At 42.3% G+C, this 27,847-nt stretch overlaps 1 protein-coding gene across 2 annotated transcripts; it reads left to right on the forward strand.

Moving 5' to 3' along the window:
* Positions 1 to 3,024: 3,024 nt before the first annotated feature.
* Positions 3,025 to 27,497, forward strand: TMC7 (transmembrane channel like 7). 2 transcript variants are annotated; one of them, XM_034782881.1, is made up of 16 exons: positions 3,026 to 3,390; positions 6,621 to 6,876; positions 11,946 to 12,094; positions 13,247 to 13,417; positions 13,578 to 13,663; positions 14,184 to 14,329; positions 15,207 to 15,354; positions 17,385 to 17,558; positions 18,455 to 18,612; positions 19,696 to 19,810; positions 20,465 to 20,562; positions 20,894 to 21,077; positions 21,938 to 22,068; positions 23,090 to 23,245; positions 24,631 to 24,709; positions 26,116 to 27,497. In XM_034782881.1, exons 1-16 carry the CDS (start codon positions 3,333 to 3,335, stop codon positions 26,173 to 26,175), a joined length of 2,169 nt encoding a protein of 722 aa, XP_034638772.1. In that variant the 5' UTR covers positions 3,026 to 3,332; the 3' UTR covers positions 26,176 to 27,497. The 2 variants fall into 2 exon arrangements, with proteins under 2 accessions (XP_034638771.1, XP_034638772.1); XM_034782880.1 differs by lacking the exon at positions 26,116 to 27,497 and having other exon boundaries at positions 3,025 to 3,390; positions 24,631 to 26,088.
* The last annotated feature ends 350 nt before the right edge of the window (positions 27,498 to 27,847 follow it).

A 27,847-nucleotide genomic window follows, 5' to 3' on the forward strand; every position in this document is an offset into this window, starting at 1 on the left:
TATGGCGGGATTTAGCACAAGTTTCATTTTACTTTAAATTAATATATTTTTCTTTTCCTCTTCCAGGTAACTTTCGTAAATCTAATTATGAAGTATTCCAGAAAATAAGTCCTCTGTGCAAAGCTGAGCACAGGATTAAAGGAAAACTTTCAGGTCAAACATAATATAAACATTTCTTTACCTCTGCTACCAACTCTAGTTTACATTAAAGCTAAAAGATCAAATATTATTTTCAAGGTTTGTTTCCTTGTACCTTTCCATCAACTGAGACAGAAAAACTGTCTCACTTCTGTTTTATAAAGTTTTCACTCAGTTTCACAGACAGATACTTTTATTTAAACCCAATGCTGCACTGTTTCCATTGTAACTCTGCAGGAGAATACTTTAAAGGGTCCACCTGGTTAGAGTAAATTGTAGAATTAAGGACTCATTGTTTGATAAAATTTGACCTAGAATTTAGGGTTTGCAAGAATAAGTTTTACAAAACCTAAGATCAATACACTGAAAACACTGACTTCAATGGGGTTCTGTCTGGGTGCACAGACAGTCCACACTGACAGTCAAAGGATCTAGGCCTTTGTATTTGTTAGGTTGTGCTACTGCAGAATGAATTTTTTTTCTGCTCTTTGTTAAAAAATCTGTTTGGCCTATTCTAAGTTTAATGTTTATACTATCTGCTTCTTTGCAGTCATGAAAGCATAAATAGATCAGGTACAGTACACCCTTACTGAGACAGTGATCACAAGCATTTGCTAGTGCCTATAAAATACTAGACATTCTTTATAAACGCACAGCTGAACAAGAAGGAAGTTGTTACATCAGATTAATATTTAAAAATACAGTCTGTGGGGTTGTTACTGCTATACAAACATAAAAAAAGTTTTCAAGGACAAAAGTTTGCAGCTATCCCTGAATACTTTTCAGTGTCCAGGTTAATTTAGAACAATTCTGAAGTCAAGATAGTTCACTAGAGTTTAGTCATTATTTTTTCTTTCCTTATACTGTTAAAAGTTAATGCACTGGTACTGTTTATACAAGTCCAGGGGTCATAGAATCATAGAAAGGGGTTGAAAGGGACTTCAGGAGGTCATCTAGTCCAATCCACTGCTCAAAAGCAGGACCAATCCCCAACTAAATCATCCCAGCCAGGGTTTTATCAAGCCTGCTCTTAAAAACCTCTAAGGAAGGAGATTCCACCACCTCCCTAGGTAACACATTCCAGTGCTTCACCACCCTCCTAGTGAAAAAGTTTTTCCTAATATCCAACTTAAACCTCTCCCACTGCAACTTGAGACCATTACTCCTTGTTCTGTCAGTGTCCTTCACTATTAGGAACAATCTTCTTAAAACAGGCTATTTTGTCCAGTATAATAAATTAAATGAACGGTAACAAAATAAACAATTCCTTACAGTGCTTAGGATTCTCTAATCACATTTACCTATTCCTTAAGTCAGCTGGGTCAAGCCCCTTCCAGAGGCTTTTTGGGCCTTCCCCACAAATGTGTTCTCTGGATGATGTAATTTCATTGGCCGTTACTGGGGATTTTAATACCTTAGGTAGGTCCCAGAAACCACCTTTTTAAAGGTACACTGTCCTTATTTCCCTATAAGACAAAAATCATTAATAAAAACTCATCAGAGAAAAGCCTCTCATGTTCCAAAGCTTGAGTCAGTGAGTTTATTCCAGCTGTGTCCAGCTGGCAGCCCTAGTGAGCTAGCTACCTGGGGCCAGCTATCACTTTGTTGTTCCCCTGGATTTCTGGCAGGTCACTCCACTCTGCTGACTTCTAACTCCCTGCTCTGATGGGTTTTAGGAGCTGAAGGCCCACTATCCACCCTAACTATCCCTTATGTGAGCTGGCATGAGCTGGCTTTCTCTTTGGAGGAGAATATACCCAGAGAGAGACCCAAATTCTCAGAAGGAAAGAGAAAAAGAGAGAGAGAGCTGGAGATGAAATGCTGGAAGCTGAGTATCTCATGACACAGGCAAGATTCCTCCACTAGCACTAGACAGTGCTATGCTGCCCATTTAGGCATTACTGACCTCTGGGACAAGGGAAATAAGGGCTGAGATCTAATCCGCCTCCCTTCCTTCAAAAACCTCCACTCTGAGCTCCCTTAAGAGTCCCAAAGATCCATATTAGAGCCTCAGTTTTGACCCAGATAACTTTGTTTTCCCACCCATCCCCAATTCCAGCTGAACTCCTAACAAAACTCTTAGATCTCAAGATAAGGAAAGGTGCCAGATACTAGTCTGTTAAACAGGAAGGTTATGTTTGGTACAATGAATAGGAATTTGCTGGGAAAGGTACAGTTTGCTGCTCCAGTGACTATGGGATTTCCTTGTGACCTCTTCCAAGTAGGCAAGGCACTGCAGGAGAGAGTGAACTTTCTCTGGGTCTGAAGTAATTCAGTCCAGCCTGATTTTTCACATGGTTTTGAATTTCATAATTGGGCAGGGCGCCTCTCAGTCTGTACAGACAGACAGAGACTGTAGGGGCAGGACACCTCTCAGGCTGTACAGACAGACACACACTGGGCAGCATGAGCACGCTCCTCGGTCTGTACAGACAGACACACACTGTATGGGTAGCACACCCCTCGGTCTGTACAGACAGACACACACTGTATGGGTAGCACACCTCTTGGTCTGTACAGACAGACACACACTGCCTGGACAGGACGCCCCTCGGTCTGTACAGACAGACCCACACTGTATGGGCAGGATGCCCCTCAGGCTGTAGAGACAGACACGCTGCATGGGCAGGATGCCCCTTGGGCTGTACAGACAGACACACACTGTACGGGCAGGACGCCTCTCAGGCTGTACAGAGAGACACTCTGTGCGGGCAGCACGCCCCATGGTCTGTACAGACAGACACGTTGTACAGGTAGGACTCCCCTCCGTCTGTACAGACAGACAGACACACTGTATTGGCAGCACGCCCTTCGGTCTGTGCAGACTCAGAAATGAGAGACCCAGCGCACGGGGGGTGGGGGAAATGCAAGCCTAGGACTAGCTTTATTTCCTCTTCCTGCCTAGGGGCCCCCTACGCTGCACAGGTACCTCTTTCCAGCCTTGCCCGTGGAGGGGGGCCCTTGCTGGGGCAGCCCCTGCTGGGGGCCTGGCCGCCCGTGTAGACTAGGCAAGTGCCCTGCTGCTGAGGGGCGCGGGGGCGAGCGGGACGGGGCTCGTCCCTCCGCACTGACTGCACAATGCACTCGGCTGCGCGCGTCTCATTGGCTCTGTGACGGCCGGAAATTAGAACCCTGGCCCGGGCCGCGGCTCCTGCTTCTCCGGCGGCGGGCAGAGGGGCTGACCCCTGTCCAGCATGAGCGAGCCCCTGGGGCCGGGGGCCCGGGGGCCGCCCGACAGCCCCGACGATGAAGGTAAGCGGGTTGGCGGGGGGAGCCAGGCCGAGCGGGGGGACCCTGCAGCCAGGTGCCCGGCTGCGGCGCTGGGAGGGGAGTCGGGGGGACACCGGTCTCGGATCGTCGCCTGCCCGGAGCCGGGCGCGCCAGGCTGGCTGCGGAGCAGCCTGCGAGACCCGCGCCGCGGGGGCCTGGCGGGGCAGAGGCTGGGGCGGGCGGCGCCGCAGGGCCCGGGGATTGCGCTTGGCCGTGGGAACAGCTTGGGCCGGGCGCTCCCTGGCGGACGCTCAGCCTGACGGGCGAGGGTGAGAGCCGGGCTGGGACACGCGTGGACCGGTTAACGCTGGCCCCGGGCGGCCTCTCGGCTCCAGTCTCTCACGCTTCGGATTCTTCATTTAAGCAGCTTGAAAAGAGGGAGACTCCGAGCCGGGCAGGCGGGAGGAGAAGGATTATTCTGGGCAACACAGTGGGGCTGGGGCTTCTCCCACCTGTACCGCAGAGGGAAGTGGGTGTCAAGTGCAGCGGAGGGTGCGTTTGTACAGCGCCTAGCACCGCGGGGCCCTGGGCCAGGAGTGGGGCTCCTAGGTTCTGCGATACTGCTCTACAACCACTAATGAATCAGCATGGTGGTGTTTTACACCCCTGGGTGTTGTACTGGTGTGAAGGACTGCAGGCGGCAAGGAAGAGCCAGGTCCTTTGTTTCTTTCACTAGGACTCTGGAGGTGCCTCTTCGCCATGGAGAATATTTACGGAAATTCTCAATAAAAGGGAGTGTTCAAGGAGCCGTGATTGTCTGCTGTTTGTCGTGAAAGGTGCACGTGTAAATCTGAGAGCAGAATTTAACCTCAAGAAAGAGGGGACAGTCACAGTTCAGGGCAATTGCATCTCTATTCCCTCTCTGGTCTACCAGTGGCACCCATTTAAACGTTTCTGGCTCCCAGCTGTCACCTCTCTGGGGCAGAGACCGGCATCTCTCCTCCTCTTGCCAGGTTTATTTCCAGATTACATGGTCCCTTGCCCTACAGTTTCCTATCCCAAGGAAGCCAGACTGCCTAAACAAGCCAGTGTCTGCAGTGGCCTTTCTCTCCAGTGGCTATGAACATATTAATAGCTAGCGGTTGAAAGTTACCACACAGCTCATTCTAAGCAAACACCGTTATTCTTAAGGTGAAAAAAAACAGTACAGAGAAAACATAATGCAACAATAAATGCATGCAAAAAAGCTTACCGGAGATCACCCTTTCCCCCTCCCCCAGGTGTCAATCCTTCAAAACCCACAACTGGGTTTTCCCCAGGCTTACAAATTCATAGCTGTCTCCAGCAGAATCCAGACTGGGCAGATCAGCCTGTTTCTGTATAGAGCTCAGGCCAGTTATCTCCAGCCTCCAGGAGCTGGTAATCAGCAGACAATCACCCTCTCCTCAGGCTTAGCTTCAAAGGGCTGGGTTTTTGCATTACCAGAGGTGGGGAGTTTGCATTAACTTCTCCCTTGATATGCCCAGGAAATCCACTTCACATTTATTGTTTCAAAAGCCCACTCTTGTCTAGTACCATTTTAATATAGTCCTTTGAACTTCCAAGCTTTGCATCTCATCTGCCCCCTAGAGATGTTGCATACAATCCTGGCCCACAATATATAAACTTTGCAATTGATACACTAGGGCTTTTAAGGACATTGCAGGAAATTGCCATATCTGGTACACTGTCTACCCTATGGAAAGCTACCATGTTGCAGTCAAGTACAATACTGTTGCCTGGTCTGTTGGTTGATTGATTGATTAGAATCCCTAATTTAACATTTGGTGGTTTGGCAAGGTCTTGTCTCAAGATCAGAACCAGAGTTATTAGTTGGAAGCCTGATGTGCATGGAAGAGACACTCACACTTAGGAAAGGCCTTTTTAATTAGCAATAGTTTTATTAGCACAATTAACAAAATCACAAACACTCCAATCCAGCAAAGTAGATAGAAGTAATACAGAATGGTCCAGATGTTTGAGATCTAATTCATTTGTTTACGCAGACCATCCCTAATGTAAAAACCCAAAGTACTAGTCATCATTTACATCATCACCACCACCACCAGTGGTCATCACCCTGGCATCTCCCCCAGCATGCAGGCCAGGATACATCTTTTATATTGTGTTATGCTGACTCCCACTATGCCTAATGCAGGGGTAAGCAACCTATGGCACGCGTGCCGAAGGTGGCACGTGATGATTTTCAGTGGCACTCACACTGCCCGGGTCCTGGCCACCGGTCCGGGGGGCTCTGCATTTTAATTTAATTTTAAATGAAGCTTCTTAAATATTTTAAAAACCTTATTTACTTTACATACAACAATAGTTTAGTTATATATTATAGACTTATAGAAAGAGACCTTCTAAAAACGTTAAAGTGTATGACTGGCACACGAAACCTTAAATTAGAGTGAATAAATGAAGACTCGACACACCACTTCTGAAAGGTTGCCGACCCCTGGCCTAATGCATACCCAGTAGGGGTTTCAGCCCCTTTTCCTCATCTGTATTTCCTCACCCTGGGGTGCCCTTCTCCCGTTACTAGGCCTTTTACCTCAATCTTATCAGAGTATATGTCAGTTAGTTACCATGTCATTCTTGTGGTCAGACATCTGCTGATATCAGCTGGCATCTTGTGGTCCTGTCAACAATTTAATCCTATTTGTTTATTGCAGCATTCTAGCTTGTGATATCTTATGGTCTAGGGAGACTCCTGGTTAGCTACTTATGCTATGGCTTTTTGGGCCTTATGCCTCAATTAGTTTTGCTAAGCTATTGTCTTACAGGCGATGAGGTTTGTAGGCTTATTGTGTTGCTTCCTTAACTTATACTTACGCCTTACCTAGCAAATGCCTATATCTATAGGCTACAGACCAGTAGGTCCTGATGTGGCTAAAATACAGTTTGGTCTTGAAGTGTAGATGGGACCAAATTATGCTGCTGAATCTTGCTGTGGAGCTGGACTTTGCAGGGCTGTAGCATGATTTGTAGCATCCTTGCTCTTTTCAAACTCCTTGCACCAGCTGTACTTTCACTGTCTAGGGCATCCATTTAACACCTTTCCACCCTCATGACGCTGAAAGGATTTTTGTAATTCGCAGCAGTACTCTTTCTCCCTATGGGTTATTGTACGTTTCATACAAATTCCCTACCCCTGGTATCATCAGTTGTATTTTGACCATATTTTACATTTAAGTTCATTTGCTTCCTCTTTTTTTTTTTTTTGGCAGAAGTCTTCCTTCCTGATGCAAATTATACATTGCCATCTGTTACCTTTCTGCAAGAATTGCCTAGTTATCAGTCCATTTTGAGGCGGAGAACTTCTGCTGGAGGAACACAAGATAGACGACAAAACAATCATGGCTTTGCGAGACCCCCTGCTGCAGAGAAAAGAAATCTTGTAGAAAGAACAGAAGTGGAAAATGAGGCTGTGGTTCGATCAATAAGAGAGTATGCATTAACTATTCCGGAGAAGAGAAGACTAAGGTTGGATCAGTAGACTGTTTTGTTTTGTTTTTTTAAATGTTATTTTTTTCTAAATCTGTGCAGTGTACGTGCCAGGGAGAGCTGAAATGGTGTAAGACTCAAGTCCACTTCCTAGATTCTTGCACCATACCAAATATTGCATCAAAAAGGAGCTGTCCAGCCTTTTTTTTTTTTTTTTTTTTTTTTTTGCCAAAATGTAGTATATTCAAATCCATTCTATCAAATAGAAATTTGCAAAGATCACTGTGGGTCTAATTGTGAACTCCTGGCTTACTCTGGTGAGCAGTTATTCACAAGAGAAGTCCCAATGACTTCATTCTGGCCTGAGGTGAGGAATAATTGCAGGGAATTAAAGAAGGGGGTGGGTGAATCAAAGAGCAGGTTAACGATCATTACTGCTAAGTCTGGCTCCCCCTGCTCCATCTCATCAAACACAAAAATACTATTCTTAAGGCCCTTCATGGCTTATATCTATCCTGCCCATCATCTCTTATGCACTGTTGAGATGTTCACTCCCCGCTGCTCTGCCAACGGTATCAGTCTCAATTGCCACTTTATCACATTGTCCAATAAGCCCCTTTGTGCTTTCTCACATGCTGCCCCCTGTGCTTGTGGACAGAGCTCTCCATAAACATCTGCAAAGCCACCTCATTGTCTTCCTTCAAACCCCTCCTCAAACTCTACTCTGTGATGAAGCCTACAAAAAGCTTGGCAGCTGGTGGGAGGTGACGTTGCTTATCGTGCTGTTTGTAATCATTTCTTGTTTTCTTGTGTGTCCCCTCACCTCCGTTGTCTCTTGTCTTTCTATGTAGTTTGTAAGCTCTTTAGGTCAGGGACCACTTTTTTGTCATGTGCTTGTAAAGAACTGTCACCAGATGGCTGGCCATTTAAGGGGAGTTGCGCCCTTGTCCCATCTGTGACTAATTAATAAGCTGCTTCCCAGCTGAGGCTGAGAGACCAGGGATCAGCTGATAGATCCCTGATCCTCACAAAGACCAGCGAGAGCTACAGGGAGTAGGAAGGTTTTTGCAGGAGTCCCTAGACAGGACCTAGTTTAGATATGACTCTCAGGTGGCTGGCCTGCAGAGTGTGGGGAGCAGCCCAGGAAGTAGAAGGGAGCAGAGAGGTCCACCTTGACTCCCAGGTATTTGGCCTGTGGAGTGTAATTCTATAGGGAATAGGTAGGCCTCTGCAGGAGAGCCTGGGTTAAGGAGAAAAGGGCATGTGTGATGCTCTTCTCAAGGCTCTCAGAACCATAAGCCACAGTGTTACCCCTCTGCCTTAGCAAGAGTGAGCTTTGCTGGAGCTTAGAGTGTGTGTCTGCTGCCAGCCACATCAATCTGTCCATTTCACCAGCAAACTCCTCGAGACTCTGCTAGTCTTAACCTTGCCTCGCAGGTAACAATCAGTGCATCCCAGCTCCTGAGTTACCCAGAGATGTTTCTCTGTGGTGGTCAGTCCCTCTCACTGGACACACACAGAATTAAGTTTGCTGTCTCCAAAGAGACAGTGTACACGCAGCCTGTTACAGTCACCAAAGACTCACACTATACAGCAAAGTAACAGCACTGAGATAATTTATACTAAAACTAAGAATGTTTATTAATAAAGAACAGATTTAAGTGATACTAATCAAGAAAAAGAGAGACAGGTATAGTACAATAATATCGTATACGCTCATTTGATTCAATTGCTCATTCTTTGAGGTTCAGACCTCCTGTTCTCCCCCTAGGCACTTGTGCAATTTGTAGTTACATGTGATTGATATGGCAGAACAGCTGCCAAGCCAGGATGCTCAGTAATGATAAGTGATGTTCCTGTTGTTAAGTGCCCCAAAAAACTGGACATCAAACTTTCATAGTGTTGAGAACTGCATAGCCTCATCTCCATCTAAAATGGAGGCCAAACGTGGCCTATGTCATTTTCCAGAGTGCCTGTTGGAACGCTACTTGCTGGGGCCTGTAGTCTCTGCAAGCTGCCGTCCTTTGAGAGTAGCTGGAGCTACAGTTAGAGATGAGATCAGCTGTAGTCTATTCATTTAATGCAAGTTAGGTTCAGCTCTTGGTTTCCTGCCAAACTACCAATTCAGCTTCCAGCTGCGTAGAGCAAGGAAACTGTACTGACTACAGAACATGTGGGACTGTGTGTTGCTATCTTTGGTCTATAAAATCATGTACAGAGGTCTATAAAATCATGACTGGTGTGGAGGGAGTAAATAACACTTCCTTATATACTTTTTCTCATAACCCAAGAACTAGAGGTCACCAAATGAAATTAATGGGCAGCAGGTTTAAAACAAACAAAAGGCAGTATTTCTTCACACAATGCACAGTCAACTTGTGGAACTCCGTGCCAGAGTATGTTGTAAAGGCCAAGCAGGGCCGGCTTTAGGAAGTGCGGGGCCCGATTCGAACAGTTTCGACGGGGCCCCGGCAGGGATGACTAAAAAAAAAACCACGTAAAAAAAACACGTGGGGCTTGTACTTACCGGGCGGCGCTCCTAGTCTTCGGGTCTTTCACTCGCTCCGGGTCTTCGGCGGCACTGAAGGACCTGCTGCCGAAGACCCGGAGCGAGTGAAGGGCCCGCTGCCGAAGTGCCGCCGAAGACCCGGAGCGCCACCGGGTGAGTAAAAATTAAAAAGGAGCCTCTAGCCAGGGAAGGGATTCTCGGCCACTTCTTTCTCCCCTCCCCCCCGGCGGCCCTGCCACTGGGCGCGGGGCCCTCTTGGGCGCGGGGCCCGATTCGGGGGAATTGGTGGAATTGGCCTAAAGCCGGCCCTGAGGCCAAGACTATGACAGGGTTCAAAAAAGAAATACATACGTTCATGGAGGATAGGACCATCAATGGCTATTAGCCAGGATGGACAGGGGTGGTGTCCCTAGCCTCTGTTTGCCAGAAGCTAGATACGGGCAACGGGATGGATCACTTGGTGATTACCTGTTAAATTCACTCCCTCTGGGGCACCTGGCATTGGCCACTGTCGGCAGACAGGATACTGGGCTAGATGGACCTTTGGTCTGACCCAGCATGGCCGTTCTTATGACCCTGATACTACAAATGAGCCTGTGAGTAATTCAGTGGGGCTACTTGTGAACAAAGCCACTCACAAGCATATATATTTGGAAGCTCAGAGCCTTTATTTGCTACTCTTGCATAGCGTTCTTGTGAATGCTGTATGCTGCCTTTGCTCCATGAGAGCATAGGTTGAGGGGATACAAGGCTTTTGAATTTCAGTGGGGGGGGTTTGTGCCAAGCCTTAACTTTTTGTATTTAGGTTTCTTCATTGCCAGTTGTTGTGAATATATAAATGTATATTTTTTAAAAAATCATATCTCAATCCGTTACATTTAGAATGTTTTTCTTGCTGCTCAGAGTTCCCAATGCTCCAGCCATTGCTAGCCATGGTATTGTTCTGCCACGGCAAATTTTCACTTATGGTGCCAAAAGCTGAGTCTCTGAAAAAGGTTTAAATGTTATAGAATAGCTTGTGTATACTACTTGGTTTTGATACTGGGCTGGAGCATATAACTAGAGCTGGTCAGTTGTCCAGTGGAATAGTTTTCTGTTGGAAAATGCTGATTTGACAACTTCAAAATGTTGGGTGGAAATCAATCTTGTCCAAATTTTTGTGGGAAATTACTGAAGTATTTCATTTTGACTATTATATAATTTATGATAAAGTGAAAATATTTTGATCTCATTGAAAATAAATGTTTTTGGAATATTTCATTTGGCAAAAATAGCTTTGGGGTGGAGAGAACGTTCTCTTTTACTGACAGTAAGAAAGAGATCACTTGACCCTCTGAATTATTAACCCCCTGTACCAGCTCACTTGGTCACTAAATCTGGCACCAATATTTTTAAATTTTCAGTAATGCCTGAAGAGAGCTGCTGTCTTCAAATGGCAATCTCTCTTTGTTTACGCAACCCTGGGAAATGATTCCTCCTTCATGGCGCTTTCATTTCACTGTTAATTTAAAATTGTTTTGAGGTGAATGCAGTCCTAGAAGATGAATTACGAATATGCACTCTTTTCGACAGAGAGGCTACAGATGGCAGCCCTGATACTGTCTGTGTTAGGAAAACTGTTTCAACTAAACTGCTTTTAAGACTGGTTAGAGACACAGTTATACCAATTATTAAACAATATAAAGCGGCCTGACCCATTTTTACTGACTCCGATTTAAGATAGGTCATGACGGTCACTTAAAACCAAGTCCTCACGAGGGTTATGTCTACACGTCAGGCTGGAGGTGTAAATTCCAGCTTGAGGAGACATACTTGCACTAGCTCTGACTGAGCTAGTGTGCTAAAAATAGTATGTAGCTGTGGCAGTGGGAGGGACTAGCTGCGCTGAATATGATCCTGTCCAAGACTCTAGACATGTACTCAGGGCAGCTAGCCCTCATGCTGCCATGGCTACACTCCGTTTTTAGCACCCTAGTCAATCAGAGCTAGCATGGGTATGTCTCATTTGGGTGAAATTTAGGCTTCAGGCTTGAAGTGTAGATGTACCCTAAGTGTTCTAACCTGGTTTTGCAGAACCATTTTGAAACCGGTTTAGTAAAAACAGGATAGGCTGCCTTAAATTGTCTAATAATGGGTCTGTACTGTGGCTCTAACCAGTTTTAAAAGTGGTTAAAATATGTAGACAGGCCTCAAGTGGTATTAATGATGAGAAAGATTAAGAAGTCAGGTTGCTGGACCGTTGGAATGTTCCTACTCCAGTTATTTGCCCTGTCTCACAAGGTGGCACTAGTTGTCATTGGATTGTTCTATTTTTAGTTTACAGTAAGGGAGACAAATTATTCTGAAGCTGAACAGGAGAGATTTTTTTTAGCCATTTTTGTTTTATTTTAAATGAAGGGTACAGTACCAGAGCCTTTGGTTGGAACCTGACCTGTTCCAATATAGCTTAGGTGGGACCTGTGTACATTACTATTATTTATTTGTATTGTGGTGCTAGGGTGTGTGTGTGTGTGTGTGTGTGTGTGTATACACACTCCACCCACTCCCCAAAAGACTGTCTCTATGACTAGGAGTTTATTTTAATTTATATTTTTACTAGGGACATCCAGGAGGCTAATGTAAAATATTTATCTGGATGGGATCAGTGGAAGCAGACCAGGAATAAATCATGGAAAAAATTCCTAGATGAAACCAAGGAGCTGTCATCTTACTTGGAACTTTGGAGAAATGACATTCATAACATTGAGGGTATTACCCCTTTTATACTTCCATTTTCTGTTTTATCCTGCTATTAAGTGTGCAGTATTGTTAGTATGTAGATCAGTGTATGTAGATCATGTGTGCGTTTTGCTCAGAAAATAAGTTTGTATGTCCCGAAGACTGAAGTCTCCAGAATAGCTACATCATGGCACAATCGACATCAGTGCAAATGTCCCTACACTGCCCTGATAAGGTTTCTTAGCCTTGACTCCATGCCAATTCAAACCTTTGCACCTTACATGAGTCTAAGCTGGTGCAACTTTCACCTTCTACTGGCCCCCTTGGTGTAAATTATCCTGCCTGAGTCTTGCAACCCCTTACTGTCATTTATTGTGCACCTTTCCCTCACACATTACCTTTAAATTTGGCACATTGAGTTTGAGGGAGTAAATTACATGTTAAGGGACTGGAAGAGAGAGGTGTTAGGGTTGTACTAGGAAAAGCAAGTAATTGGGATAAGTTAAAGTTCCCCCTACCCTATTTACACCTCTGGATAGCTCCCTGGAGTGTAAATTAGTCTAAATTAGATTTCCATATGCTCACTCAGACTCAAGAGCATGTTCAGAAGTGATATGTAAGGGAATGTAAATGGCACCTCAGTAAGTGAGTGTGAGTCTGAATGGAAAAGAGTCTAAATTGTTGTAATTTTATGTTGACTGACCCAGAAGAATGTGTAAATGACACCAGTTTAGATTCCCTTAAATGTACGTGGATTTGAATTCAAATTCAAAGGGGAATCTGTGTTTGTCCCTTTTTTTTTTTTTTTTGTTTTTTGTGCAGGTTGCTGTGTTGTGTGGACACAGTTAATAGTTAAAGGTATAGAGTAACGTCTCTAGTCAGCCTTTTAAATATATATATATATATATATATATATATATATATACTAGTATTTATAAATTCCCTGACAGATCAGTAGAAATGTGTCAGATGAAAACTGGTTGAAAAGAGACACTGAGTCAGATTCTCATTTAATTTACATCATTGGAAATCTAGAGTAACAATACTAGCTTCAGTGGCATGCCTCCAGATTTCCCCTGGTGTAACTGAGATCAGATTCTGGACCCTTTGCCTTTAATGTTGTTTCATATTCACAGTGATTTTTTTCATTATGATTGGTGACATTTTCTTTTCTGTTCCCAGGGAAGTTTGGCACTGGTATCAAGTCCTATTTCTCCTTCCTGCGTTTCCTGGTCCTGTTAAATTTTATAATCTTTGTTCTGATGTTCAGTTTTATAACACTTCCAAGCATCATTTCTCAATACGGAGTTCTCAACAGTAGCTATGATAAACTGCTTCCTCCAAAAGGCATAGGTAAACATCCTTACAATAGTCTACTATTGGTTTATGTCAAACGTTTTAAAGGGGAGATAAGTGTTTGCCTGTAGAAGTTATGTCTGAACTACCTTGGTCTCAAGGTAAAGTGGAAAATTACTACTTTCCCAGTGACTTTTATTCTGTCTTCCTTTTGCAGAGCCGCAATGCACAATTTATACAATTAGTGATACTAAAGGACTCGTTTACTTCTATACTTACATAATAGATCTGCTGTCTGGCACGGTGAGTAATTAGATTGAATTGTTTTACTTTTCTAAATCCAAAGTTAACACATGTAAAATACAAAAGGGTTTTGCTAGGAGAGTAATTTTTCACATCTGTTTTGAAAATGATGCTGCATATTCACCAGTGGAGATAAAGTTTTAATCTTTGTATGCAACAAGCAGCTGCTTGCTGGTGGGTCGGGAGACCTGGCTGGTCACATGCTGCAGTCACTCATCCTCATTGCCAACTGCTATTTTGCACTGAATGAAGCTTTAAAAATATTACTTCTGCCATAATGGCTTACAGGAAGCTCCCAGCGGGCTGTATTGTGAGTGGAAGGGGAAGTGGGTCCATAAGATAGGTAATCTCTCTAACAAAACGTGGTTCACGCTGTGCAAAACCTTGGGAACCACAAACTTGTTGCAGCTTGTTTGGGGCCCTATATAGCAATCTTTGTTTCATTGTACTAAGCTCTTTGCAAAACCATGTTTACTAGCTGAGTGATTAATATTGTTATGTGCATTTCATCCTGTCACAGGGTTTCCTTGAAATGACGAGTCTGTTTTATGGATATTACAGAATAGATACGGTACTTTTCAATAACATTAGATACAATGTACCACTTGCATACTTGCTGACTACACTTGTGTATCTCTCATTAAGTCTTCTCTGGATAGTGAAAAGGTAAAGACAACTTTTGGTATCTTCTATTTACTGCTTGATATTGTACAGTTCACATTCTATCCCAGTATATAGGAAACACAGTGAATTATTCTTGGACTTCCATTGATATGGAAATGGTGTAGCATCAGCTAAATCCCTTCTGATAACTCATGGTGTTTTCTTCCTCCAAAAACTTATTGATACAGAGGAAGTGGAATAAAACATTAATTTTATTGGCTGCTTTCCAGGAGATCATTCAGCCTTTGATGGGGGCTGAAGCAAAAACTTTAGGTCTGTAATGCAGACCCAGGTAAACTAATAAAGCTGAATATTGGCTAGGCTTGAATAAATCTAGCTTCTGGGTCTATGATCTTACATGGAGGTCTTAAGTCCTTATCTGTGTAGTCTTGAGCTATTAGGATTTTTTTAAATATAATGCACTGGGAGCTAAGAATTTTTAATATTTTTAATAAAGTTGAAATAAGTTTTTGTGCAGAGGTAGTGTGAGTTAGAGAGGGAGGAAAACTGGCAAAACAGAAGACCTCATGGACACTATGTGACCGGAGTCTCAGTGTATTTCTGGAAGTATATGTGGTTGCTAAGAGTTGAGGGGACTCTGAAATCCATTTTTGAACTACACAAAACCTTAGTTTTCATGGGTTGCAATGACTTCGAGCTGATTTTTTTTTTCTTATCTTAGGCCTTACTGAGAGAGCTTGGATGAAAAAATTGGTAACAGATGCTTGTGCTGATTAATGTGTGTCAACTAGTAGAGATTTTGCTTTCTGCTATATAGATTTTGAAAGGGCAGAAAGAAAAAAATATAGAAATTGTGGTTGCTCAAGTTTTTGGTAACACTGTTAATGAATGAACAAGGGTCTATAATATGTTTTATTAGGTCCGTGGAAGGATTTAAACAAAGCTTTGTACGTGAGGAAGATCCATTTCAGAGTTATTGCAACAAAATCTTTGCAGGCTGGGACTTCTGCATTACAGACCTGAATGCTTCACAGCTAAAACATAATAGTTTAAAATATGAACTAAAAGTAAGTAACTGGTTTTTTTTTCTCCTTTGTATACTATTTCACCTTGCTGCACTTCAGGGTGGCTAATAAGATATGTATATAACTTTGCAGATATTTGGGATAGGGCTAGGAAGATTAAAGAAGCATGCACACAGTGTGTGTGTGTGTGTGTGTGTGTGTGTGTGTGTGTGTGTGTGTGTGTGAGAGAGAGATAGATAGATAGATAGATAGATAGATAGCCCACATCCTATTGCATGCTCTTCCGGACTACATAGGGGTCTGTTACAACGCTGGCAAGATCAGTACTGAGGTTCAGGGCCTTCCCCCATCCAGCCCATGCTTCTCTTGTCTTCTTGCTCACATTCCAGTCATTCTTCCTGTGCTAGTCTCTACTTAGCCCAACAGGAAAGCTATTGATTGTGGGGTTATAAGGTAGCAACACTGTAGGAAGCTGCTTGGTCAGAATAAAGAGCAGCAGCAGTTTCACCTTACAATTTATCTGCCAACTGTGACACTGCTGCTTTTAAATAACAACCCATTTTCAATCAGGTGTTTCAGTGACGCATGCACATGTGCAGAAAATAGGATTCAAACCTCCAAATAGGTTCTCAACAGTAGAAGAGGTTTTCTACAGACAACTGGGGGCTATCAGGCATTTCTGATTAAAATTAGTATTGTTCTGCCGTCTTCCCACACACATTTGCTGCTGACATTTGTGTGGTAAAATGACCTTTGGAGAGAAATCTACCACTTATCGCCTTACTCCTCCTCTTTCTTATCCATTTTGAATACTGAGACTGCGTGTGTAATGCCATTAAACAATAGCTATTGTTTGTCTGTACATCACAAAATATAACACCCATCTTTTTCGTCTCTTTTAAGACCAGATTAATGTGTTACCATAAATCCAGGGCCTCAATTAGTTTTATTCCAGTGTTGAGAAAATAAGATGGCTGCCACTCAGGTCACAAATCAAAGCTTCCTTCATCCTAATGGTGATGTAATTTCCAATGAAAGTCTTGATTCTAGTCTCGAACATATGAGGGTGCAATGTCACGTGTCTCTGCATGTTACCATTATTCCATCAGTCTAGCAGAGCACACAGTGTGAACAGAACCAGCCCCTCCCTTGCTTCCCATGTCCTGGGTCTCATGCTGAATGAGCCTGGTGGCTGGATTAACATCTCCCTTAGAGGTGGCCTTTTCAGATCATCCTTGATGTGCAATAATGGGATAATGTGTGAATGCCGTACTTGTTCTGGGGATGGAAAGTGAACTTCACTAAGGTTATCTGCCTTAAATTCCCTTTGAGTTTTAATATATTACATTAAGTATAAATGAAAATGTCCTTGTTAGGGTGAGTTATCTTTTATAGTCAGTACATGAGAATAACTCCCATTGATATTAACGGTGATAAGATTATTACTATGTTTGTTTTTGCAGTGCCCAAAAGTTTGCCAGGGGTTTTCATAGAACAAATTAAAAACCCAGTTCCTTGCCCCAAAGAGCTTACCATTTAATTATCTGATGAGATGGTGTAGATGAGTGTTTCACATCCAGTGGGTTCGGACCCCCAAGCGGGGTCACAAGGCATTGAAAATGTTATTGCAATCTAAAGCAAGGAATTTCATTCCCCCACTCTCCACACAGCCTGACTTTTAAAAGTCAAGTATTCTTGTCAACCTCTTGAAACCCACACAGAAATAAATTATATAGGCTTATCCTTGTTATCATTGGTACATATTTTACTCTTATAATAAATGTAAAAAGGTCACAAAGATTTTTGACTTTGAAGAAGGGGTTGCCAATCTGAAAAGGATGAAAAACACTGGGTTAGGGGATTTACATTGGGATATAGACCTGTTCAGAACCCGTTGAAGTCAATGGAAAAACTTCAATATGTTTTGGATCAGGCTGCAAATGTGTGCACCTCAAGAACAAGATATACCTCTTTGTCTTAATCAGATGTTCCAGGTGCTGATGACACATGGACACATTTCCCTCTGTATTAGAGGACTGTACATTTCAATATGAATTTTCTTTGATTTATAGATGGACTTGGAGGAAGAAAGACTAAGGCAAAAAAAAGCTTGCAGGACAACAGAAGAAAAGCTGCGCATCTACTGTCTAAGACTATTTTTAAATATCTTTGTTCTTGCACTTTTGTCAGGATGCTTTTACTCTATCTATAGAGCAACAATCTACTCACAAGACATTATTTCCAGTGTAAGTCTTAGACAGGACATGAGAATAAATCCTGGTAGTGTGCTGATGATCAAAGTATGCTTGGCAAATAAGGTGAAGAATTGTAAAGGAATGGAGTGGTTTGGTCTGATGCAACTTTCTCTTGTATGGCATCTTCCATACAAAGGGGATCCCCAAGCACTCTTCAGTTCATTGATTAGTTGGCAGCAAATGGGGAGCAGAATCAAGAGGTATATGCAAGAAAGAACAGCGATGTCTTCAAATGAGACAGTTACTAATGTGGGGAGATACAGGAAAGTTGTTCGAGGGGTGGGCACTCCACAGAGAAGAAAAAGGGTCTTGCACCAACAGTGGCCAGATTTTTTTTGACACGACAGAGAGAAGGCCAGTGCTCGACAAACCGGAAGAGGCGGGAAAGAGGGCCCATATAGACAAAAGGCCATGAAAGGTTTTAAATACAAAGGGTGAAATCCTGGCAGGAGTTTTGCCTTTGTCTTCATTAGGGCCAAGATTTCACCCAAGGAGTTCAGGATCCTAGAATGATTGGGAAGGCAGGGGAAGGGAAAGAGCTGAGACACAGCTGTGCTTTTTATGCATCAGTATAAAAGCTGGCAGTGGCATTCTGAATGTACTTGGATTTAGGGAGGCCTTGGGGGAGCAGTCATAGTGTTCCAAGTACGCAGGGATGACGGCTTGGATGCACATTTGGGAAGGGATGGGGACAAGGCAATGCTGTGTATTGACAGAGGTGCCAGTAGGCAAATTTGTAGTCCCAGGAGATGTGAGTGGAGAAAGAGAGATCAGGGTGAAAGATGATGCCAGAGTTCTGGACAGCTGAGGCCAATGGGAAGCCTGAGCAGAGAACTGGAACAGAGAAGTTTGTGTGTGTTACACTTCTCACCTCTCATCCCATGTAGGTCAGCAGCAAGATGACGTTTGAGGGTAATCTCTTCGTGCAATACTTGCCTTCTATGGTGATCACCCTGGCCAACTTTATTGCGCCTCTGTTTTTTTCATATCTAATCAGATTTGAAGAGTATTCACCAGCCTTTGAGATCAGGTTAACACTTATGCGGTAAGTGTGTTTGTTATTATCGTCACAAGCTTTTCTAAGGCGCTGATCGTGGTGGTACATGGGTGCTCTTTTCATAGGTTAAAATGGTCCCAAGCAGCCAGGGCCGGCTTTAGGGCGATTCAGCCGATTCCCCGGAATCGGGCCTCGCAAAGTCCCGAAGGAACTGCTGCTGAAGTCTCGCCGCTGTCTTCGGCGGCAGCTCCTTCGAATCGGGCCCCGCGGTGCCTAAAGCTGGCCCTGCGAGCAGCAACATCCCAAATCAGGGAGCAGCTATGTTGTGGCTCCCCACAGCAGCCAACCTGGCTTCCTTGGGAGGGCCCAGGATAGCAGAGAGCAGCCGCTGCTGGACTTCTATGACTGCATTTTTTCATTTCTGGAAACAATCCACGACTGTGTCTGTGGATGTAAGGACAATGTAGTCATTTCCTCATCTTACCTCCCCTCTTCCCCCCCCAGCTGGGTGGTCTGTGGCGGGATTGGTTCTGGGGGCTCACCCTGATATAAATGGGTGGTGGGACAAAGATACAGTCTTGGCACAGTTCTCAGTAGTGCAGGAGAAATGTTCACACTGTCCTTCTGTACAGCAGCTATTCCACAGGACAGCAACAGAGTGTGCAGTCATCAGCTTCACTTATGTTACTGTCTTGCATTAATAGAGCTAGAGCAGGACAAGGCCCAGCACAAAGTGGAAGTTAAGTACTTTGTGCCAAAAGATACTGCAGGATAAGCGCGCAAAGAGCTGGGAGTTGATGAAGCAGTTAGAGAGTGGCAGCCCTAGGACTGGCTGTCCCAAGCCTACATTTGAAATTACTGTGGTCTAGGACATAACGTAAGCAAAACACTGACATACTGTAATCTAAAGTGGGGAAGAGTCAAAGAAGCTTAATGTTACTGAAACTGAAATAAAACCTATGTTAACTCATTGGCTTATTCTTCAGTTAAAGCTGTGTGAAATGCTTTTGTATTAAGGGCCTGATCCAACACCCTGTTACACTTAATAGACTCCCATTGCCAGTTGGATCAGGCTCTTACACTTGTGACTTTTCTGAGGGGTTAGAGCATGAGGTTTTGTCATTTCTCCAGGTGTGTCTTTGTGCGGCTGGCCAACATTGGTGTTCTCTTGTTTTCACTGCGGAATCGAATCCTATGTGATAGGAAAAAGTGTGAGGCCTGTGGATACAATTACGAACTCTACCCAGTAAGCAGATTTTGCGTTTAATCAGTCGCAACGTCCAAATAAAGATACCTTTGTACATGCTTTGCTTGCGTGTCAGGTACTCAGAATTGATATTCACTTTGAGACATGCTTATTTTTAATGTCCTCCAAGAGAGGCATTAGTTTTCTTTGCTATATATCTCCTGCATCTACTGGGAGCTGACAATCGGCTGCCTCCTCTTTAGTTGTGGGCTGTGAATCAGGACTTGAGTTGCTGTGCAGGGTTGGGGGAGAGATACAGTTAGCACTACATATTCTTGCTCCATGTAAATCAGTGAAGTTCTTAAATCTGTGTATGGCTTGTTTTCCTTTTAGGGCAACATTGCGATTCCATTGGAGCCAGTGGGACAGATCCTCAGCTGGTGTAGATCTCTCATTGGAGCTATGAAAATTAACACCAGCTAAGGCTCAGACCCAACAGCATTATTGCGTTTGATACCAATGGGACCAAGGTTTGGTCCTTTAAAATGTTTATGGGTTATAGGGCAATAATAATAATAATAATAAAAAACATTGGAAACATGGCTAGGAGTTCACTATTATGGCAGTGATTTTGAAGTTAGTTGTGTTTTCTGACAGATTTCTGTAGTTGCTGTTTGTTCTTCTAATCCTGTTTTCCCTCGTAATTTTTTTCAGTGCTGGGAATCTCGAGTTGGGCAGGAGATGTATAAGCTGATGATTTTTGATTTCATAATAATTTTTGCTGTGGCAGTGTTTGTTGACTTTCCTAGAAAGTGAGTATTCGCTCCCATTGAGCATGCTTTTGAAGAACAATTTAAGATGTTCCCTTTTCCTGTTACTCCTGTTTCTCTACTTTTCTCACCAGCTTTTCCATTTTAAAATAAGTCCGCAATTATAAAATTACCAGATTGTGCAATTGAGCAGGTATTTTATTTAGCACTTGCCTGCCAATGGAATTCGGTTTCTTCAGACGTCATTGTGTTACAAGTTTTGTCTAATGCTTTTAATGTTACATTTCTCTTTACTCTGACTATATATTTAAAAGGTTGTGGAGTTCAATTCAGTCTCACTGCTTGAGAACTAGTGTTTTGTTTTGTTTTTTAGGTTGTTAGTTACCTATTGCTCTTATAAACCGATTCAGAGGTGCGGGCTGCAGAAATTTAAAATTCCTGAAAATGTACTGGAAATGGTATACGGGCAGACAATCTGCTGGATTGGAGCCTTTTATTCACCACTTCTTCCTGCTATAGCAACTGTAAAATATTTTATTGTCTTTTACATAAAAAAGGTAATGAAGGTTTGTGGTAAGCGGAAGTAAATTGTGTACTTCTCTGTGGCTTTTGTACTTACAGAAGATAGAAATAGTATTGATTTTTTTGATTACTAAGGGTGCAGCTTACTAGAAATGAAATAACATGGTGTCCTCTTTGGGGGGGTTTAAAAAAAAAGTAGATATTTAACTTTGAAAGGATCTAGAAAATGTCATGCTCATCAGTTAATTTGTCCATTTTATAAGAAACTGTTGCTTCGTGAGGCAGTTAATTTACACCTTCTTGTCAGTGGTTTATTTACCAAAATGAGACTTCAGAGCAAGGAAAGGATTTTGCCAAGATGGCATATATTCAGTTCAATCAACAAAATGGAAATCCAAGACTTTGCTTAAGAAGTGTCAGTTCTATGGGCCTTTTGTCTCAGAAGTTGTGAAATCTGACCAGACCAGTTTAGATTCATTCCTTTTGAGCAGCAAATCCCTGCTGGCATTTTAATATTTTGCAAAGGTTTATGTGACTTGTTGGGACTTTAGGATTCAAAACCTAAGGCCCCGATCCTGCAATATACTCCGCACAGGCAAAACTCCACTGCAGTCAGTGGGCCTGTATGCAGTCATAGGATTGGGGCCAAGGTCTAAAAGCAACTGTAGGGACTTCCTCTTGAGAAGATGCAAACCCAAGATGGTGGATGGTATTTGGCTTCTTCTGAAATGTAAAACATTCTGACCTCAGCTTCAGGGAGGGAGCAGGATTGAGCCCTTAATATTTGGGGCCAGAGGAGGGGGATGGGCTAGGCTAGGATAGACATCGACCTACTGGAAAAATAAAATGGTTGAGATCTGTTTCTCCCTCACCCCCCCCCCCACTTCTGCTCCAGATAAGTTTGATGCATACGTGTAAACCTTCAAAGAGGTCTGTCAGAGCATCAAGCTCTAATTTCTTCTTCCTGGTGGTGCTGTTGATTGGGCTTATATTGGCTTTTATTCCTTTGGGACTCAGCATGACACGGTAAATAATGGTTTAATATTTATAAAGTTTATTATTTTGCTTTAATTTAAAGGGATTTTTTTAACTCGAGTAGGGATGCCTCAAGTGGTGGGTCTGGTTTTCATAAAACAAGTCACGGTTGCTTGATCTCTCTCCTTCCCTCCCTTCAGGGGAGAGGGGACGAGAAGGAGAAGAGTAAAAGTTTAATTTGTCCTCCCCTGTGCTGGGAAAGGACATGCACCCAAACATTCCAAACACAAATACCCCGAAGTCAAAATTCAGGTTTCCCAGCCTGGCTTCCAGTCCTCCAAGGTTTAGCCTCAACTCAGGAAACTTAACTGTGCCAGAACTTGGGTTCAGGAGGCGGGTAGCTTTTAGTGTTTGAATTACACCCCTTTCTCCCAAACCACAAGAGAGCTTTTTAAAAAATGTTTTGGCTTTTGTCTGGTTCTGATTGGCCGCAGAAGCTGCTTTCCTCAAGAAGCTTCACTGGCCTTTCAGGATTAAATTAGGGCAATTAGCCCCCTGGCTTTTCTGACTTCTTGTTAAGACAATCCAACCACTGCCCTGTGTCAGCACTCTCTTTACTGCTCATTTGATCGTGAAAAGGAAGTGAGAAAGGAACTGCTGCTGCATAGAAATAAATAAAGCTGAGGGAAGAAAGATGTGTAAGGGGGGAGGAAGATCTTTCTTCCCTCAGCTTTATTTAAGATGATCTTTCATTCATTCACTTAATCATACCACATGCAACATAATGAGTTTTCTAGATCACCAAAACCTCTCCGAACATATTCATCCTACAAAGCACCAGACCATCCTGTCACCAACCATTTTGGAAATATAAGTTAGAAGAAAATATACCTGAATAGAATTAAAAAGTAATTAATTACTTGTGCACCAGTAACTTTTTTTTGTTTTAAAATAATTCATTTTAATATAAACAAGGGCACTTTGACTTATGGAAACAAATAAGAATGGGATTCCCTGTTGCCTTGTTATATCTTTCTGTGTGACATCTCTTTTATGTTGCTTTTTTCAATAGCATCCCCTCCTCTAAAGCATGTGGGCCATTCGTTAATTTTAACAATTCGTGGGATGTTGTTCCACATACAATACGAGGGTTTCCAACAGCTCTGCAGAAGGTCCTTAATGGTATAGCTTCAGAAGCATTTGCAGTGCCTTTCCTTATGGTTATCTGGTGAGTGTTGCTGAGTTTGGTGGTGCCCTTTAAGTTTTGTTGTCCTCCATGTAGTTGTATGATTTAGTTCTCTGTTAATTAAACGGATGTGAAACATTTTTTATACCCAATTTTCTTTGCCCAGGGAGGCGGTAGGCTTCAGATCTTGTATTAGAACCTTCAGCTTTTGTATCTTTTCATTATTTGCATTCTTCTCTCATCTCCTAATTGTCCAGATGACCAACATCGCAGCTTTCTATCTCTCTTCCCAAAACATTAGCTGCTAGCCATTCCGAAAACTGGCATGTTGTAAGAAGAGGGCAGTTTTCCCCCCCAGAATATCACCTGTGTAACGCGTCTGGCCTTCCAGTTTAGGAAACTGAAGTCCCAGGATTGCTACTTGGTCTCCAGATAGGCCAGTCCATAAAGTAGAGTTTAATTTTATGTCACTGTTTCATTGATCTGAGAGGCTTGTGCCCTGGGGTTCTATATAGCTTGTGCACTTGTTCACCCCAGGCTCTGATTCTTGAAGGTTTAATTTTAAGCACATGCTTAAGAGCTTTCCTGAATTGGGTCTGCAGTTTTGTACCCCCAAGACTTCAAGTCTTATTTTTCATGTCCTTAATACTCACAGAATACATGGTCATTAACTCCCTATGACATGTTTGCTAGTAGGTGGTGGTCATAAATTTTAATTATTTGGAAGAAAAACTATTTCAGTTCTCAGATAGGCAAGCAGTTTCAGCATCCAGTTTCCTGCTACCTCCTTTGCTCCTTTCACAGCGTGAATCTCATTCTGAGTCATTTGCAAGGGCAGTATCTATAGTAAGCCCACAGGAATTAATATACAATTGATGTGACTACAGATCAAGGGCTAAAAACTGGAGAAGAGGGAAATTAGAGAACTACTTGTTTAAACTCAGCTTCTCAGGGAGCATCCCCTCAGGGCACGGAAGGGTGCTGATAGTCCATGGAGGGGACAGAGGCCCTCTAACCACACAGAAGTGTGGGGGGGGGGGGGGCAATACAGATCTCAGAACAGCTTCAAGAGGCCCCGCCTTCCATGCAGCCTGAGTGCCTCTTCCTGCTGACAGGAGAAATCTCTCAACAGCTCTCTTGCCACAGGCTGCTTCAGTCATGGCTGTCCCCTACCCATCCCAGCTGTATGTTGATTCTTCAGTAGTTTGGGTTTTCCATCACAATGCTTAGTTCATAGGTGCTGAAACTAGGGGTGCTGCTGACTTGAAGTGGTTTCTATTCTATACAGGGTTTACAGTTTGGTTCAATGGATCTCAGCACCCCCGGCTTAGTTTGGTGTACACTGTAACTGTCTTTTTTTCTGAATAGTTTTCTGTATGTTGGCATGTGTACGATGGTAACATATTATACAAATTTCCTGTTTGCAGCCTCATTATGGTCTATTTCATTGCCTTGGCTGGAGCACATAAACGAGTTGTTGATCAACTCAGGGAACAATTGGTTATGGTAAGATCTAATACAATGTCTCCATTTCTACCTCCCCTCCCCGCAAGTTTTTCAGTTGTGTTGCACTAGAAATCAAGCATGCAGAGATTTATTTCTCTCTTATATAGCCAGGTATAATGAGAACAACAGTGTATAAGTAGTACCCTGTATTTTCTCCCTGTGAAGGTAAAGGGCTCTTTAATCTTGCAAGAGTTTAAAGGAATAATAGGAACCAATTGCTAGAATCTGAAGCTAGACAAATTCATATTAGAAATAAGGCAACTCCCCCCCCCTAAATTTAGCATCTCTTTATGTCTTCAAATCAAGACTGAATGCCTCTCTGGCAGAGATGCTTTACTCAGACACAGGGTGTTGTGTGCAATATAGGGGTAACTGGGTGAAATTCTATGGCCCGTGTGATACAGTATATCAGACTAGGTGATCTAATGATCCCTTCTGATCTTCAATTATTAATCTCTGAAAACAGAAAAATAGGAGGTGTCAAGTGACTGACCCCATCTTAGGCAGAATATTTGCTTTGAGGATTTTATAAATGTTCTTGCTAAGAATGTTTCCTAGCCACAAGCTGAGAATAAATCTGATTGCCATATATATATTGCATTCTATTTAATATCACTACTCTTTGCAAGTACTATGTATGCAAAAATTACTGTGATATCTGACTTTGAGCAGAGTTTCCAAATCTGTGTTTACTAATACAGCTCCATATGCCTATATATTATATTATTATTATGCGTCTGTATTACAATAGCATGAAATTGGGCCCTGTTCCACTAGGAATAGTTTTAAAATAACTAACTTGAGAAACTACTGATGAGTAGGGCTCAGACATTCCACATAGAATCAACCCATGCCCAGAGCTTTGAGGATTTGCAACATTTGAACATAGCATCCACACGTACATATAGTAACGCACTCTTTGGAGATTAGCATTATCCTGACTGAAGCAAGGTTTTCTCTTGGAGAGTGCAAGCAGAGCTTGAGTCAATGACTATTAAACTTTGTAGTGCATGCCCCTGCGTGTGTATTTAAGGATGGACTCCAGCTTCTGGTATTTAGACTTTGATTGTGTCTGAGAAGGGCATGTGTGTTAATGTATATTGGGGGTGGAATTTTCAAAAGCCCCTGAGTGATTGAGGAGCACACGTGTCATTGAAAGTCAATAGGATTTGTGCTCCTAAGTCACATACATGCTTTTGAAAAGGAAACAGTGCTAACTCATGTTAAAATTACAATTGTCTTGTGTTTACTAGGATTATACCATGTGGTAGTTACCATGTAGTAACAACCCACCTTTTTTCCTAGTGAAGACCAAGTGAGCGTGACTTATACGTATAGATATATTGGAAAAACAGAATGTCGTTTTCAAATATATTAATTGTGTTTTATTTTAACTGTCTTTTTAGGAGAGTCGTGACAAACAATTCCTAATCAGAAAGCTAGCAGAAGCTCAGAAGCATAGTTGAAAAACCTCCAAAAGGAAATTATGTATGAGATGGGTTTTGACTTCTTGAGACTTTACAGAACCACTTGATATAGCAGGAACAAACATAACAATCTGTAGGACTTTGAAAACTGAATCACTAACTAGGGTCCTGATCTTTCAAACAATTTTGTGCATGCTTAATTTTAAGAACACAAGTAATCCTACAGCTTCAATGGGATTACTTGTGCTTAAAGTTAAGAATATGCACAGATTTTTTCAGGATTGTGGCCTTAACCTGTTTGTACCATATTAACTCTGCACAGAAACTCTCTGGTAGGACTATTTATGCTGGGAGGGTTTAAGATTGTCAGTGTTTACATTAAACCCCTATTTTCAGGGGTTTTTAGATTGCTCTAAAAATGTGCTCTGAGCTGAAACTGTGCCCATGAAGTGTCTTTGCCCAGAAACCATTTGAAATATCAGTTTATCTGTTTATAAATTATGCTATTGTAGTAGAGGGGTCGGGGGAGAATAGGAATTGCTAGTTTTACACTTTTCCAAGTAACTTCTCTTTTAAAACGGAAGTGTTGGAGGCATCTAGGTTGCCATGCTGAATTAGCGCATTGGGGGGAACAAAAAATCTGTATTCATTTAAGTAGATTTCCTCAATATTTTTAATATGTAGACTTAATGCTTTTGTCTGTCTTGTCTATGATGCACTGGAAATTTGGCCCTAAGAGTTTCAGAAGCAAAATACAAAGAAAGGAATTTTGAACAAACACTGGGGACAGATCCTCAGTTGGTGTAAATCAGTGTAGTGAAACTGAAGTAAATGGAGCTAAGCCAATTTACATAAACTGGGGATTTGGCCCTTATTTTATGCCTGTAATGTACTGTTGTTCAGAACAAAATCTGAGTAAGTTTTGAATGTTCTGGTGCCTTTCTGACTTAACTCTCAGGTGTACATATTTTAAAGCAAATAAGTAGCAACTTTGCAATACATTTGGAAACTTTTATACTCTTATATGCCAGTACCTCTTAAATGCACTACTTATTTAAAAAAAAAAACAAAAAACAAAAAAAAAATTGAACTATATTTTTATGAAAGAATAATTTCCAAATACTCTACCAGATTTCATTATTTGAAGAATGTGCTTCCGTTGCTTAGAGTTTTCTATAGTGCATTGTATGTATGTATGTGTGTGTTACTTGAACTCTGTAGAGGATAATTTGGAACATATTACACAATAGCAATAAGTATTTATGCAAGCCTCTGGTGTACTGTTAATCTTTATGACTGTATATCTTGGAATGTTTCAGTTTTAAAAAACTAACATGCATTAAACAACTCTGAATCTTGTATAGTGTATGAACATTTTTAAAAAATAGTTAATTTTATTGAACATTTTTAAGGCCAATTTACACCAGCTTAGATCCCGTCCCTTTATTATTTCTTAAGCTTTTAAAATATACTTTGCTTTAAATAAATTGAATATGCTACATATTTTGTGAAGAAGTTAAAAAAAATATTCCCTAACGGCTGGCTCTGCAAACTCACAGGATCTGAGGGTATGTCTGCATTGGAGTTGGAAGTTGTAAATTTAGTCTTGAGGAGACCTATCCATGCTAGTTCTGATCAAACTAGCATGCTAAACATAGCAATGTAGCCACAGCTGTGGAGGGGCTTAGTGACCTGAGTATGATCCCATCCG

The sequence above is a fragment of the Trachemys scripta genome, chromosome 10, assembly GCF_013100865.1.
Source record: "Trachemys scripta elegans isolate TJP31775 chromosome 10, CAS_Tse_1.0, whole genome shotgun sequence".
Taxonomy (NCBI): Eukaryota; Metazoa; Chordata; order Testudines; family Emydidae; genus Trachemys; species Trachemys scripta.